The sequence below is a fragment of the Carcharhinus amblyrhynchos genome, unplaced genomic scaffold (assembly GCF_965287045.1).
Source record: "Carcharhinus amblyrhynchos unplaced genomic scaffold, sCarAmb.v2.hapA scaffold_991, whole genome shotgun sequence".
Classification (NCBI taxonomy): Eukaryota; Metazoa; Chordata; class Chondrichthyes; order Carcharhiniformes; family Carcharhinidae; genus Carcharhinus; species Carcharhinus amblyrhynchos.
Window position 1 is genome coordinate 1 of NW_027650731.1, and position 16,807 is coordinate 16,807.

The 16,807-nt window shown below is 55.2% G+C and overlaps 2 protein-coding genes across 2 annotated transcripts in view; one reads left to right on the forward strand and one right to left on the reverse strand.

Moving 5' to 3' along the window:
* Nucleotides 1-245: 245 nt before the first annotated feature.
* On the forward strand, nucleotides 246-3,022 carry LOC145340413 (X-linked retinitis pigmentosa GTPase regulator-interacting protein 1-like; the record flags this gene model as incomplete). The annotated part of the gene is made up of 3 exons (XM_080184883.1): nucleotides 246-330; nucleotides 825-952; nucleotides 2,804-3,022. Coding segments are annotated over 3 exons (332 nt in total), but the record flags the coding sequence as incomplete, so codon positions are not given.
* A 4,149-nt stretch (nucleotides 3,023-7,171) lies between these two features.
* Nucleotides 7,172-16,807, reverse strand: part of supt16h (SPT16 homolog, facilitates chromatin remodeling subunit) — a 39,923-nt gene continuing 30,287 nt past the window's right edge. Inside the window, 8 exon segments of the mRNA XM_080184882.1 lie at nucleotides 7,172-7,505; nucleotides 9,541-9,615; nucleotides 10,370-10,499; nucleotides 11,196-11,325; nucleotides 12,528-12,654; nucleotides 12,657-12,696; nucleotides 15,461-15,537; nucleotides 16,513-16,633. Coding sequence (XP_080041008.1) covers nucleotides 7,408-7,505; nucleotides 9,541-9,615; nucleotides 10,370-10,499; nucleotides 11,196-11,325; nucleotides 12,528-12,654; nucleotides 12,657-12,696; nucleotides 15,461-15,537; nucleotides 16,513-16,633 — 798 coding nt within the window. The 3' untranslated portion in view covers nucleotides 7,172-7,407.

A 16,807-nucleotide genomic window follows, 5' to 3' on the forward strand; every position in this document is an offset into this window, starting at 1 on the left:
CTGTGTCCCAGTCGGTGTGAGGGTCTCACCCGGATCCCAGTGTGAGATTGCGGGGGGGGGGGGTCTCTCTGAGTGGGGTCTCCTGGTGGGGGATGGGTGTCTCTGGGGTCGGGGGGGGGGGTAGGATTTCCGAGTGGAGGGGGTTCTCCGCCTCCCCCTGCGCTCTGTGTCCCAGTCAGTAAGTGGGGGGGGGGGGGTCTCACCGTCTCTCACTCGGTTTAATTCTTCCCACGTTGTCTCCGCAGTGATCCGCCTCCGACCCGGAACAGACCAAATCCAGAGGGAATTCCTGTCCTCGCTCATCCGGGAATCTGATCCCAACAAGGGCAGGTAAATCTCCGAACCCTCCCCCCCCCACCCCCACCGTCCCACCAACTCAGTCCCCCTCCCCTCACTCCCCCTCCCGAACTCACTCTCACTCCCCCCCCACCCGACTGGGTCTTTTCCACACCTCCGGAATTTCCTTGGGAATCCGCTGACCTCCCCCGAGGGCAGGAGGATTCACCCCTGGGCACTCCGATAGAGTTTGGACACAGCTCCCCCCAGACTGTGTCCTCAGTCCCCGGACTGAGGTTTATACACGTCCGCAGCCACCGCCGGCTCCCTCGCGATCGTCCTGCGGTCCGCCAAAGTTACCCGTATCTCTCCACGTTGCGTCCGTGAGCTGCCGTGGTCATCCCCTGTTCATGCACCACCCCCCCACACCTCCTCCCGCTACTCCCACACCCTTCCCCATCCACGCTCGGTGTTCACGCGCTGAGATCGAGCCTCAGGGACAGCGCGAAGGCGATCGCTAACACTCACCCCCTCCCTCCTGTGCCCAGGTTAAAATTCACGATAGTCAGTGAACCACTGGATGCCAATGAGGATTGTGTCGAGGTCGGATACGCCTACGTGCCGATCAGCAGGATGTATCAGACCGGGAAGGACATCATCGCGGAGGAGTTTGATAGTAAGTTCACCAAATACCACCCCGAACCCCTCGATTAGATTCCAGTCTGTAACTCACTCCTGGGTATCTGTTATTCTGTATATAAACCACCCCGAACCCCTCGATTAGATTCCGGTCTGTAACTCACTCCCGGGTATCTGTTATTCTATATATAAACCACCCCGAACCCCTCGATTAGATTCCGGTCTGTAACTCACTCCCGGGTATCTGTTATTCTGTATATAAACCCCCCCCCGAACCCCTCGATTAGATTCCAGTCTGTAACTCACTCCCGGGTATCTGTTATTCTGTATATAAACCCCCCCCCCCGAACCCCTCGATTAGATTCCAGTCTGTAACTCACTCCCGGGTATCTGTTATTCTGTATATAAACCACCCCCCCCGAACCCCTCGATTAGATTCCAGTCTGTAACTCACTCCCGGGTATCTGTTATTCTGTATATAAACCACCCCGAACCCCTCGATTAGATTCCAGTCTGTAACTCACTCCCGGGTATCTGTTATTCTATATATAAACCACCCCGAACCCCTCAATTAGATTCCAGTCTGTAACTCACTCCCGGGTATCTGTTATTCTGTATATAAACCACCCCGAACCCCTCGATTAGATTCCAGTCTGTAACTCACTCCCGGGTATCTGTTATTCTGTATATAAACCACCCCGAACCCCTCGATTAGATTCCAGTCTGTAACTCACTCCCGGGTATCTGTTATTCTGTATATAAACCACCCCGAACCCCTCGATTAGATTCCAGTCTGTAACTCACTCCCGGGTATCTGTTATTCTGTATATAAACCACCCCGAACCCCTCGATTAGATTCCGGTCTGTAACTCACTCCCGGGTATCTGTTATTCTGTATATAAACCACCCCGAACCCCTCGATTAGATTCCAGTCTGTAACTCACTCCCGGGTATCTGTTATTCTGTATATAAACCCCCCCCGAACCCCTCGATTAGATTCCAGTCTGTAACTCACTCCCGGGTATCTGTTATTCTGTATATAAACCACCCCGAACCCCTCGATTAGATTCCAGTCCGTAACTCACTCCCGGGTATCTGTTATTCTGTATATAAACCACCCCGAACCCCTCGATTAGATTCCAGTCCGTAACTCACTCCCGGGGATCTGTTATTCTGTATATAAACCCCCCCCGAACCCCTCGATTAGATTCCAGTCTGTAACTCACTCCCGGGTATCTGTTATTCTGTATATAAACCCCCCCCCCCGAACCCCTCGATTAGATTCCAGTCTGTAACTCACTCCCGGGTATCTGTTATTCTATATATAAACCCCCCCGAACCCCTCGATTAGATTCCAGTCTGTAACTCACTCCCGGGTATCTGTTATTCTGTATATAAACCACCCCGAACCCCTCGATTAAATTCCAGTCTGTAACTCACTCCCGGGTATCTGTTATTCTGTATATAAACCACCCCGAACCCCTCGATTAGATTCCAGTCTGTAACTCACTCCCGGGTATCTGTTATTCTGTATATAAACCACCCCGAACCCCTCGATTAAATTCCAGTCTGTAACTCACTCCCGGGTATCTGTTATTCTGTATATAAACCACCCCGAACCCCTCGATTAGATTCCAGTCTGTAACTCACTCCCGGGTATCTGTTATTCTATATATAAACCACCCCGAACCCCTCGATTAGATTCCAGTCTGTAACTCACTCCCGGGTATCTGTTATTCTGTATATAAACCACCCCGAACCCCTCGATTAGATTCCAGTCTGTAACTCACTCCCGGGTATCTGTTATTCTGTATATAAACCCCCCCCCCCCGAACCCCTCGATTAGATTCCGGTCTGTAACACTGTTGTTTCTCTCTCTGATCCTCAGTTGTGGAGCCCGGGGAGGAATCAGTGGTGATCGGGAAGTTGGCAGTGACTGTGGAAGGTGTGGTTGCCCTGCGTGCGATTATGGCTTCCAGATCAACCTCAGGGCGTCAAGACCCTTAGTCTAACCCTGCAGCAGGGAACCTCCTTCCCAGCTCGTAAGTCCATTCCCCCGGAGGTGACGGTGTGAGGTATCGAACGTTCCCTCCCTCCCCATTTTATAATAAAGACATATTTTCCAACTAATACTAATGCAGTCGTTCATCACTGCAACACTCTACTCTTCATCAATTGGGCCAGTGGGCTGACCAATGGCAGATGCAGTTTAATTTAGATAAATGCGAGGTGATGCATTTTGGTCGATTGAACCAGGGCAGGACTTACTCAGTTAATGGTCGGGCGTTGGGGAGAGTTACAGAACAAAGAGATCTCGGGGTACAGGTTCATAGCTCCTTGAAAGTGGAGTCACAGGTGGACAGAGTGGTGAAGAAGGCATTCGGCATGCTTGGTTTCATCGGTCAGAACGTTGAATACAGGAGTTGGGACGTCTTGTTGAAGTTGGACGAGACACTGGTAAGGCCACACTTGGAATATAGTGTTCAATTCTGGGTCACCCACACTACCAGAAGGATGTGGAGGCTTTGGAGAGGGGACAGAAAAGATTTACCAGGATGTTTGCCCCTGGTATGGAGGGCATAAGCCATGAGGAGAGGTTGGAGAAACTTGGTTTGCTCTCACTAGATGTTGAGGGGAGACCTGATAGAAGTCTACAAGATAGAGTGGCCGTGCAGAGACTATTTCCTCAGGTGGATGGAGCTGTTACTAGGGGGTATAACTATAAGGTTGATGGTGGGAGATATAGGAGGGATGTCCGAGGTAGATTCCTCACTCAGAGAGTGGTTGCAGTGTGGAATACACTGCCTGCTGTGATAGTGGAGTCGGACACTTTAGGAACTTTCAAGCGGTTATTGGATAGGCACATGGAGCACTCCAGAATGATAGGGAGTGGGATAGACTGATCTTGGGATCGGACACAGCTCGGCACATCGAGGGCCGAAGGGCCTGTACTGTGCTGTAATGTTCTATGTTCCTCTATCCATGCTAACACATTACCCGTAACACCGTGCACCTTTATCTTACGTAGCAGTCTTCGGTGCAGCACCTTGTCAAATACCTTCTGGAAATCCAGATACACGTCTACAGGTTCCCCACTGTGCATGTAATGTTCTCAAAGAATTCCACCTGATTATAGAACCCTACGGTGCAGAAGGAGGCCATTCAGCCCATCGAGTCTGCACTAACCACAATCCCACCCAGGCCCTATCACCAAAACTGCATGATTTACCCTCGCTAGCCCCCCTGTCACTAAGGGACAATTTAGCACGGCCAATCCACCCTAACCTACACATCTTTGGACACTAAGGGACAATTTAGCATGGCCAATCCACCCTAACCTACACATCTTTGGACACTAAGGGACAATTTAGCATGGCCAATCCACCCTCACCTACACATCCCGGACACTAAGGGGCAATTTAGCATGGCCAATCCACCCTAACCTACACATCTTTGGGACACTAAGGGGCAATTTAGCACGGCCAATCCACCCTAACCTACACATCTTTGGTCACTAAGGGGCAATTTAGCATGGCCAATCCACCCTAACCTACACATCTTTGGTCACTAAGGGGCAATTTAGCACGGCCAATCCACCCTAACCTACACATCTTTGGTCACTAAGGGGCAATTTAGCACGGCCAATCCACCCTAACCTACACATCTTTGGACACTCAGGGACAATTTAGCATGGCCAATCCACCCTAACCTACACATCTTTTGGACCCTAAGGGGACAATTTAGCACGGCCAATCCACCCTAACCTACACATCTTTGGACACTAAGGGACAATTTAGCATGGCCAATCCACCCTAACCTACACATCTTTGGACACTAAGGGGCAATTTAGCATGGCCAATCCACCCTAACCTACACATCTTTGGACACTAAGGGACAATTTAGCATGGCCAATCCACCCTAACCTACACATCTTTGGACACTAAGGGACAATTTAGCACGGCCAATCCACCCTAACCTACACATCTTTGGACACTAAGGGACAATTTAGCATGGCCAATCCACCCTAACCTACACATCTTTGGGACACTAAGGGACAATTTAGCACGGCCAATCCACCCTAACCTACACATCTTTGGACACTCAGGGACAATTTAGCATGGCCAATCCACCCTAACCTACACATCTTTTGGACCCTAAGGGGACAATTTAGCACGGCCAATCCACCCTAACCTACACATCTTTGGACACTAAGGGGCAATTTAGCACGGCCAATCCACCCTAACCTACACATCTTTGGACACTAAGGGACAATTTAGCACGGCCAATCCACCCTAACCTACACATCTTTGGGACACTAAGGGACAATTTAGCACGGCCAATCCACCCTAACCTACACAAAACATGACCTGTCCTTCACGCTGTGTCTTGCCAATGGCACCATTTCAGATCCAGTTTATTGAATGTTGGAGCAGGCTCGAGGGGCCAGACAGCCTAGTCCTGCCCCGAGTTCTTACAGAGAGAGAGAGAGAGAAAACGAGCCGGAACAAGTGGGTGGTTTTATATAAATTGTACTTTTAATGAGAAAGGAATAACATGATAATTCGTAAACCAGAGAGAGAGGAAAATCCAGGAGAAAGAGAGAGGGTAGGCACGAGAGCCGGGGTGGGTGGGGTGGGGGGGGCAGGGAGAGGCCACCGTCTCCCCGAGACGGGCCAACCACCGGAGGCGGGAGCAGACGGCTGCGTCGAGGGGCAGAGGGGGGACCGGACGTCGCGTACGGACGCTCGCGCTCCCCCCCCCCACCACCCCATCCCTCCCTCCCCCGACAGGGGGCCAGGGCCTGAACCCGAACCCACCAAAATAGCCCTCTTCACATCCCCCATTTGCTCCACTTCTGTCTCTATCCTTCCCTCCCTCCCCCATCACACGCCAACCTCGCCCCCCCCCCCTCCCCGCACCCCCTCACTTACACACGGTCCCCAAACACACCCCTCCCCCCTCCCCCACAACCCCCTCCCCACCCTCTGAGGGACTCTGGCCAATATACAAAAAAAAACAAAACTGAAAATCACAAAGGACAGGATATCAAGCCAAAGGATATCATCTATTCTTTAAAAAACAATATTCCTTTAAACAGCCTCCTTCCCCTCCCCCCCCCAACCTTCCCCACCCTCAAGTGTCTCCCTCCCCCTGTCCCTGCACCCCTCCCTCCCCCCACCGAACATCCAGCAGTGGACCCCACACCGTCACATCCCCGCAAAGACAAGGCTGTCTCTCAGCAACGATTAAAACGGGGGAATTACATTCACCCTCTCTCACACACAGGCAGACAGGGGACACACACACAGACGCACAGGCAGACGGGGGAGACACAGACGCACAGGCAGACGGGGGAGACACAGACGCACAGGCAGACGGGGGAGACACAGACGCACAGGCAGACGGGGGAGACACAGACGCACAGGCAGACGGGGGAGACACAGAAGCACAGGCAGACAGGACACACACATACATACAAGCACAGGCAGACAGGACACACGCATACATACAAGCACAGGCAGACAGGACACACGCATACATACAAGCACAGGCAGACAGGACACACGCATACATACAAGCACAGGCAGACAGGACACACACATACATACAAGCACAGGCAGACAGGACACACGCATACATACAAGCACAGGCAGACAGGACACACATACATACAAGCACAGGCAGACAGGAGACGCGCACACATACAAGCACAGGCAGACAGGAGACACGCGCATACATACACGCACAGGCAGACAGGAGACACGCACACATACAAGCACAGGCAGACAGGAGACACGCACACGGACGCACAGGCAGACAGGAGAGACACGCACACGGATGCACAGGCAGACAGGAGACACGCACACGGACGCACAGGCAGACAGGAGAGACACGCACACGGATGCACAGGCAGACAGGAGACACGCACACGGACGCACAGGCAGACAGGAGAGACACGCACACGGACGCACAGGCAGACAGGAGACACGCACACGGACGCACAGGCAGACAGGAGACACGCACACGGACGCACAGGCAGACAGGAGACACGCACACGGACGCACAGGCAGACAGGAGACACGCACACGGACGCACAGGCAGACAGGAGACACGCACACGGACGCACAGGCAGACAGGAGACACGCACACGGACGCACAGGCAGACAGGAGACACACGCACACGGACGCACAGGCAGACAGGAGACAGGCAGCCTCACACCCACACAGACAGCTCTTGTCAAACCTCGGAGAGAGAGAGGGAGGGAGGGAGGCGGAGGGAGGGAGGGGGAGGGAGGAACCCGATAGCATTTGTAGAAATCATCACATCTCATGTTGGTCTATGAAATATTAACAAAAAAAAGTAGACAGGAGGGGAACTGGAAAAGGGGATCGACGAAAGGAACATAAAAAAGATCTCCGCTGTTGTGTGCTGCCGAGGGTCCGAGCTGGGGGAGATGTGTAACAGCCTCCCCCCCTCACTCCCTCCCTCACTCATTTCCGCCTCCTCTTCTTGCTGCTGATCCGGATCACTGGTCCTTTCCTCTTCCGGCTCCGGCTATCCTCCTCCTCCTCGTGATACTCGCGGTCCGCTGCTCGGCAACGAGACAGAGGTTACAGCACCAGGAGGAGAGGCCACTCAGCCCGTCGGAACCGCGCCAGCCCCACGGCCGTGCTCCCTTCCCCGAGTCTGCTCCTCCCGGAAAGGATTCCCAACTCCAGATACTAAACCTCCCCCACTCCCGCCCCGCAGCTCGGGGGCAACCCAAGGAAACAGGCACGCCTGCCGAAGCTTTTAGCCTTGCACTCATCAGAACAAACGCAAGAACACCAAATTTCAAACCAATTTATACTGTGCAAGGGAGCGAGACAGAACGGGCGAGGGGGAGAGAGCGAGAGAGGGAGCAAAACAGAGCGGGCGAGGGGGAGCGCGCAGGAGGGAGCGAGACAGAGCGGGCGAGGGGGAGAGAGCGAGAGAGGGAGCGAAACAGAGCAGGAGAGGGGGAGAGCGCACACGAGGGAGCGAAACAGAGCGGGCGAGGGGGAGCGCGCGGGAGGGAGCGAAACAGAGGCAGGCGAGAGGGAGAGCACGAGAGAGGGGACGCAACAGAGCAGGTGAGAGGGAGAGCGCGCGCCAGGGGGTAGAACAGAGGGAGAGCGCACGTGAGGGAGCGAAACAGAGGCGGGCGAGAGGGAGAGCACGCGCACAAGGGATGGTTGTTTTTGTTCTTTGAAACAGAGCGGGCGAGGGGGAAGAGCGAGAGAGAGAGAGAGAGAGAGAGAGAGAAACAGAGCGGGCGAGAGGGACAGCGAGAGGGGGAGTGAAACAGAGCGGGCGAGGGGGAAAAGCGAGAGAGAGAGAAACAGAGCGGGCGAGAGGGACAGCGCGCACGAGGGCACTTGGGGTGGGGCGAGAGGGAGAGCTAGCGCGAAGCAGCGCTTGGGGAGGGGCACAAGGAGGAGAGAGAGCACAAGGGCGCTTGGAAAGGGGCGCGAGAGAGAGGCCACGCAAGGGTGCTTGGGGGCGCATGCGAGAGAGAACATAAGGTGCTAACCAGCTGACGACTCTGATCACGATGGGGACGGTGACGGGGAACCATAGGGTCACCGAGCAATTTAAAAAAGGTACAAGTTTTGAACATGTCCCTCTTGTTTGCAGAGAGCAAATCTCCGCGTATATGTAGGACATGTACACGATCCGCCTTCCTAACTCGAATACTTTTGATGGGTTGTTGGCCCAGCTATGATGGTTTGAAATCTGACAGGGTTAGGACGGAAGGCCCCAACCACAACCATCTTTTGTGATATAATCAAATTTGGTGAGGCCATTCAGCCCATCAAACCTGCACCCACAGCAGTCGCATCCAGGTCCTATCCCCTTAACACCATGTAACTCGCTAATCCCCTGGCACTCGGACAATTTAGCATGGCCAGTCCCCCTAACCCGCACATCTTTGGACACTAAGGGACAATTTAGCACGGCCAATCCACCCTAACCTACACATCTTGGGACACTAAGGGACAATTTAGCACAGCCAATCCACCCTAACCCCACGGATCACCTCACCCTCCTGCGTTAAAATCCGCCGACCACATTATCACCCGCTCCAGCGAGCCACGGGTATCGTTCTGTAGATTAACGCTGTCCCTCGCACCTTCCACAGCTCCGCCAATCTTTACGCCATCTCCAAATTCTCCAGTTGTGTCCCCCAACATTCGTGCCCAAGCTGTCGATACACATGGATGTGGAGACGCCAGCGTTGGGCTGGGGTGGGCACAGAAACGTCTCACAACACCAGGCTGAAGTCCAACAGGTTTATCGAGAAAGGGGCAGCGCTCCGAAAGCTCGTGATCCCAAATACACCTGTTGGACTTTAACCTGATGTTGCCAGGCTTCCAGCTGTTTACCCAGTGTTATCCTGTATCCCGTGGGATTTTACTCTCTGGACCAGTCCGTCATGTGGCACCTTCTCAAACGCCTTGCCAAAGTCCATGTACACAACATCCGCCACACTACCCTCATTGACCCTCCCTGTCATTTCCCCAAACTGTTCATTCGCAACGCGGGTGCGGTAGTTTCGATATATATCGGGGTGAAGGTACATGTAGGAAAAATTCCAAACTCACCTCTTCGAGCTTCCTCTTCCAGTTCATCCCAATCTTTCCCGCTCTCTTCCTCGCTTCCTAAGGACTCTTCACTGGCTGCCGGAGGAATCAAAGTCACGTCAAACCCTCAGCGAAGAAAAACCGTGACAGTGCGGCGCTCCCTCGGCACCGACCCTCCCCACAGTGCGGCGCTCCATCAGCACTGACCCTCCCCACAGTGCGGCGCTCCATCAGCACTGACCCTCCCCACAGTGCGGCGCTCCCTCAGCACCGACCCTCCCCACAGTGCGGCGCTCCCTCAGCACCAACCCTCCCCACAGTGCGGCGCTCCCTCAGCACCGACCCTCCCCACAGTGCGGCGCTCCCTCAGCACCGACCCTCCCCACAGCGCAGCGCTCCCTCAGCACCGACCCTCCCCACAGTGCGGCGCTCCCTCAGCACCGACCCTCCTCACAGTGCGGCGCTCCCTCAGCACCGACCCTCCCCACAGTGCGGCGCTCCCTCAGCACCGACCCTCCCCACAGTGCGGCGCTCCCTCGGCACTGACCCTCCCCACAGTGCGGCGCTCCCTCAGCACCGACCCTCCCCACAGTGCGGCGCTCCCTCAGCACCGACCCTCCCCACAGTGCGGCGCTCCCTCAGCACCGACCCTCCCCACAGTGCGGCGCTCCCTCAGCACCGACCCTCCCCACAGTGCGGCGCTCCCTCAGCACCGACCCTCCCCACAGTGCGGCGCTCCATCAGCACTGACCCTCCCCACAGTGCGGCGCTCCCTCGGCACTGACCCTCCCCACAGTGCGGCGCTCCCTCAGCACCGACCCCCGATCCTGTCCTAGACCCCGAGACTCACCGGATTCCTCCGTCTCGGAGGAGTAATCCTCATCGCTGTCCTCATCTTCAAAATCATCTTCCTCATCAGAGGGATTGAATGTTTCGTCCTCCAGCTCCGACTCGGAATCCTGTTCCTCAACCTCACTGCCCTGGGGAGAGGCACAGGAGAGTGAACCAGGCACAGAAGGGGCAGGTTACAGAGATCGGGAGGGGGTGTAGAGGGGCTGGGGGAGGTTACAGAGATAGGGAGGGGGTGTAGAGGGGCTGGAGGAGGTTACAGAGATCGGGAGGGGGTGTAGAGGGGCTGGGGGAGGTTACAGAGATAGGGAGGGGGTGTAGAGGGGCTGGGGAGCTTACAGAGATAGGGAAGGGGTGTAGAGGGGCTGGAGGAGGTTACAGAGATAGGGAAGGGGTGTAGAGGGGCTGGAGGAGGTTACAGAGATAGGGAGGGGGTGTAGGAGGTTACAGAGATAGGGAGGGGGTGTAGGGGGTCCGGAGGAGGTTACAGAGATAGGGAGGAGGTCTAGGGGGGCTGGAGGAGGTTACAGAGATAGGGAGGGGGTGTAGGGGGGGAGTGGAGGAGGTTAAAGAGATAGGGGGGGGTGTAGGGGGGGAGTGGAGGAGGTTACAGAGATAGGGAGGGGGTGTAGGGGGCTGGAGGAGGTTACAGAGATAGGGAGGGGGGGTGTAGAGGGGCTGGAAGAGGTTACAGAGATAGGGAGGGGGGTGTAGAGGGGCTGGAAGAGGTTCAGAGATAGGGAGGGGGGGTGTAGAGGGGCTGGAAGAGGTTACAGAGATACGGAGTGTCACCCCCACCCTCCCCACGCTCGATCCACTCCACTTACATCACCCTCAGGCTCCAAGAATGACCAGCCTCCCTGCTCAAAGAACCCCTCAGGATCATCAACAATGGTCTTCATAATCTTCGTCCAGTTCAGTGACTGCACCCCTTCCGTGTACTTCAGATCACAGGAGCTGCAGGAGAAGATATCATATTCAACACTGTCCCCCCATCAAACACTCCCAGGACAGGTACAGCACGGGGTTAGATACAGAGTAAAGCTCCTCTACACTGTCCCCCCATCAAACACTCCCAGGACAGGTACAGCACGGGGTTAGATACAGAGTAAAGCTCCCTCTACACTGTCCCCCCCATCAAACACTCCCAGGACAGGTACAGCACGGGGTTAGATACAGAGTAAAGCTCCCTCTACACTGTCCCCCCATCAAACACTCCCAGGACAGGTACAGCACGGGGTTAGATACAGAGTAAAGCTCCCTCTACACTGTCCCCCCATCAAACACTCCCAGGACAGGTACAGCACGGGGTTACATACAGAGTAAAGCTCCCTCTACACTGTCCCCCCATCAAACACTCCCAGGACAGGTACAGCACGGGGTTAGATACAGAGTAAAGCTCCCTCTACACTGTCCCCCCATCAAACACTCCCAGGACAGGGACAGCACGGGGTTAGATACAGAGTAAAGCTCCCTCTACACTGTCCCCCCATCAAACACTCCCAGGACAGGTACAGCACGGGGTTTAGATACAGAGTAAAGCTCCCTCTACGCTGTCCCCCCATCAAACACTCCCAGGACAGGTACAGCACGGGGTTAGATACAGAGTAAAGCTCCCTCTACACTGTCCCCCCATCAAACACTCCCAGGACAGGTACAGCACGGGGTTAGATACAGAGTAAAGCTCCCTCTACACTGTCCCCCCATCAAACACTCCCAGGACAGGGACAGCACGGGGTTAGATACAGAGTAAAGCTCCCTCTACACTGTCCCCCCATCAAACACTCCCAGGACAGGTACAGCACGGGGTTAGATACAGAGTAAAGCTCCCTCTACACCTGTCCCTCCATCAAACACTCCCAGGACAGGTACAGCACGGGGTTAGATACAGAGTAAAGCTCCCTCTACACTGTCCCCCATCAAACACTCCCAGGGACAGGTACAGCACGGGGTTAGATACAGAGTAAAGCTCCCTCTACACTGTCCCCCCATCAAACACTCCCAGGACAGGTACAGCACGGGGTTAGATACAGAGTAAAGGTCCCTCTACACTGTCCCCCCATCAAACACTCCCAGGACAGGTACAGCACGGGGTTAGATACAGAGTAATCCCCCCTCCCTCCCCCAGACTGTGTGAAGGGGTGGTGGGAGTTTCCTACTTGAGCCACTCTTTGATGGGGTCCAGCGAGGCGACTGGGATGGCGTTGATCATTGTGACCTTCTTGCTGTAATCCTTGTAGACGATGACCATGTCAAAATTCTTCAGGTGGAACTGCACTCTCTCAAATGCACCAACTCCACCTCATCCAGGGTCACCACGAACGGGGGCTGGAAGAGAGCAGAGAGGAGCGTCACAACACCAGGAGGTGGAGGAGAAGAAGATGTGGAGGTGGAGGAAGAGGAGGCCATCGGCCCATCCAGCACGCTCCCGCGTCCAACACGGGCCCACCTCAGCGTTTCAAAACCGTCTTCCCACCCACTCCCTCAATTCCTCAGAGACAGGAGTGTAGCTTCCTCAGGTGTGAGGAGCCAGTGGCCTCGTGACATTGTCACTGGTCCAGTAATCTGGAGAGCCAGGGCGATGTTCTGGGGGACCCGGGTTCGAATCCCACCACGGCAGGTGGTGGAGTGTGAATTCAATAAAAAACATCTGGAATTAAGAATCTTCTGATCGCCTTCCAAAACGTATCACACCTTGTTCATATAGCTCCTTGAAAGTGGGGTCCCAGGTGGACAGAGTGGTGAAGAAGGCATTCGGCATGCTTGGTTTCATCGGTCAGAACATTGAATACAGGAGTTGGGACGTCTTGTTGAAGTTGTACAAGACATTGGGAAGGCCACACTTGGAATACTGTGTACAGTTCTGGTCACCCTTTTATAGAAAGGATATTATTAAACTAGAAAGAGCGCAGAAAAGATTTACTAGGATGTTACTGGGACTTGATGGATTGAGTTATAAGGAGAGGCTGGATAGACTGGGACTTTTTTCTCTGGAGCGTAGGAGGCTGAGGGGTGATCTTATAGAGGTCTATAAAATAATGAGGGGCACAGATCAGCGAGATAGTCAATATCTTTTCCCCAAAGGTAGGGGAGTCTAAAACTAGAGGGCAGAGGTTTAAGGTGAGAGGGGAGAGATACAAAAGGGTCCAGAGGGGGCAATTTTTTCACCCAGAGGGTGGTGAGTGTCTGGAACGAGCTGCCAGAGGCAGTAGTAGAGGCGGGGACAATTTTATCTTTTAAAAAGCGTTTAGACAGTTACATGGGTACGATGGGTATAGAGGGATATGGGGTAAATGTGGGCAATTGGGATTAGCTTAGGGGTTAATACAAAAAGGAGCAGCATGGACAGGTTGGGCCGAAGGGCCTGTTTCCCTGCTGTAAACCTCTCTGACTCTGACACCATAAACTCAGCGCATGTTCTGGGGAACCCGGGTTCGAATCCCACCACAACAGAGGGTGGAATTTGAATTCAATAAAAAAAATCTGGAATCCTGGCAAACTGCTGCAGAAAAATTTGAATCACACCACTCTGTCCACCTGTGACTCCACTTTCAAGGAGCTATGAACCTGTACCCCGAGATCTCTCTGTTCTGTAACTCTCCCCAGCGCCCGACCATTAACTGAGTAAGTCCTGCCCTGGTTCAATCGACCAAAATGCATCACCTCACATTTATCTAAATTAAACTCCATCTGCCATTGGTCAGCCCACTGGCCCAATTGATCAAGATCCCGTTACAATTGGAAATAACTTTCTTCACTCTCCACTGTGCCACCAATCTTGGTGTCATCTGTAAACTTACTAACCATGTCCCCTATATTCTCACCCAAATCATTAATATAAATGATAAATAACAGTGGGCCCAGCACTGATCCCTGAGGCTGGTCACAGGCCTCCAGTGTGAAAAACAACCCTCTACAACCACCCTCTGGATTGTCCCACACTCACCCACGTTCCCAGCACCCCATCGGCCCACAGCCCCAGACCCCTCACCCCCACACTCTCCCAGGTTCCCCCCCCCTCACCCCCACACTCTCCCAGGTTCCCCCCCCTCACCCCCACACTCTCCCAGGTTCCCCGCCCCCCTCCCACAGCCCCACACTCTCCCAGGTTCCCCCCCCTCACCCCCACACTCTCCCAGGTTCCCCGCCCCCCTCCCACAGCCCCACACTCTCCCAGGTTCCCCCCCCCTCCCACACCCCCACACTCTCCCAGGTTCCCCCCCCTCCCACACCCCCACACTCTCCCAGGTTCCCCCCTAACCCCACACTCTCCCAGGTTCCCCCCCCCTCACCCCCACACTCTCCCAGGTTCCCCCCCCTCACCCCCACACTCTCCCAGGTTCCCCCCCCTCACCCCCACACTCTCCCAGGTTCCCCCCCCCTCACCCCCACACTCTCCCAGGTTCCCCCCCCCTCACCCCCACACTCTCCCAGGTTCCCCCCCCTCACCCCACACTCTCCCAGGTTCCCCCCCCTCACCCCCACACTCTCCCAGGTTCCCCCCCCTCACCCCCACACTCTCCCAGGTTCCCCCCCCTCACCCCCACACTCTCCCAGGTTCCCCCCCTCACCCCACACTCTCCCAGGTTCCCCCCCCTCACCCCCACACTCTCCCAGGTTCCCCCCCCTCACCCCCACACTCTCCCAGGTTCCCCCCCTCCCACACCCCCACACTCTCCCAGGTTCCCCGCCCCTCACCCCCTCACCCCCACACTCTCCCAGGTTCCCCGCCCTCACCCCCACACTCTCCCAGGTTCCCCGCCCCCCCTCACCCCCACACTCTCCCAGGTTCCCCGCCCCCCCTCACCCCCACACTCTCCCAGGTTCCCCCCCCCTCCCACAGCCCCCACACTCTCCCGGGTTCCCCCCCTAACCCCCACACTCTCCCAGGTTCTCCCCCCCCCTCACCCCACACCCCCACACTCTCCCAGGTTCCCCCCCCTCACCCCCACACTCTCCCAGGTTCCCCCCCCCTCACCCCCACACTCTCCCAGGATCCCCGCACCCCTCACCCCCACTCTCCCAGGTTCCCCGCCCCCCTCACCCCCACACTCTCCCGGGTTCCCCCCCAAACCCACAGCCCCACACTCACCCACTCTGTGACGTTGACCAGGGAACTGCTGGTAGGCTGAAGCATACAGGTACTTCTGTAGGGAGCTCCATTAAAATCTGGAGAGGGAGGGAGAAAGAAAGAAAGAGTGAGAAACAATTCTCAAGATAGATAGAGGGAGCAAGAGAGGTGGGGGAGGGGGCGGGGGGGGGGAGGAGTGGCAGCCAGGAGGGCAGTCAGAGAGGTGGTTCGGGAAGTCGCGGCAAAGAGGGGGAGAAGGGGCCACTCCAGACAAATGTGAGGTGATGCATTTTGGAAGGTCTAATACAGATAGGAAATATACAGTAAATGGCAGAACCCTTAAGAGTATTGATAGGCAGAGGGATCTGGGTGTACAGGTACACAGAGTATTGATAGGCAGAGGGATCTGGGTGTACAGGTACACAGAGTATTGATCAGCAGAGGGATCTGGGTGTACAGGTACACAGAGTATTGATAGGCAGAGGGATCTGGGTGTACAGGTACACAGAGTATTGATAGGCAGAGGGATCTGGGTGTACAGGTACACAGGTCACTGAAAGTGACAATGCAGGTGGAGAAGGTAGTCAGGAAGGCATACGGCATGCTTGCCTTCATCGGCCGGGGGCACTGAGTTTAAAAATTGGCAAGTCATGTTGCAGCTTTATAGAACCTTAGTGAGGCCGCACTTGGAATATAGAGTTCAATTCTGGGTCACCCACACTACCAGAAGGATGTGGAGGCTTTGGAGAGGGGACAGAAAAGATTTACCAGGATGTTGCCCCTGGTATGGAGGGGCATTAGCTCTGAGGAGAGGTTGGAGAAACTTGGTTTGTTCTCACTGGAGGTTGAGGGGGAGACCTGATAGAAGTCTACAAGATGATGAGGGACAGAGTGGATAGTCAGAGATGTACGAGGCAGATTTTTTCCACAGAGGGGGGGTGGGTGCCTGGAACTCGCTGCCGGGGGGAGGGGATACGGTAAGTGAGGGAAACAGGGTCAGGGGATGGGGTTGGAGAGGGGATGGGGTCAGTGTGGGGAGGGTGTCGGGGAGCGAGGGGGGGGATCAGGGAAACAGACTCACCCCAGGTCCCGGAAGGGAACCTCGAACTCCAGTTCCTCCTTGGTGAGGGCCTCCACTTTCTCGATGAAATTCTTAAACGCAGTTTTTAATTTGTGTCTCATCTCCCGCTCCAGCTGTGAACAGGGAGAGTGAAATATCAGAGCCAGCCCCCCCTCTCCGGGTATAAACACCCCCCGACAAACTGACACACGACCACCCTACCCTCCCCCCCCCCCAGAGAGAACTCCCCCAACACACACTCTCGAATCTCTCTCTCATCTCCCGCTCCAGCTGTGAACAGGGAGTGT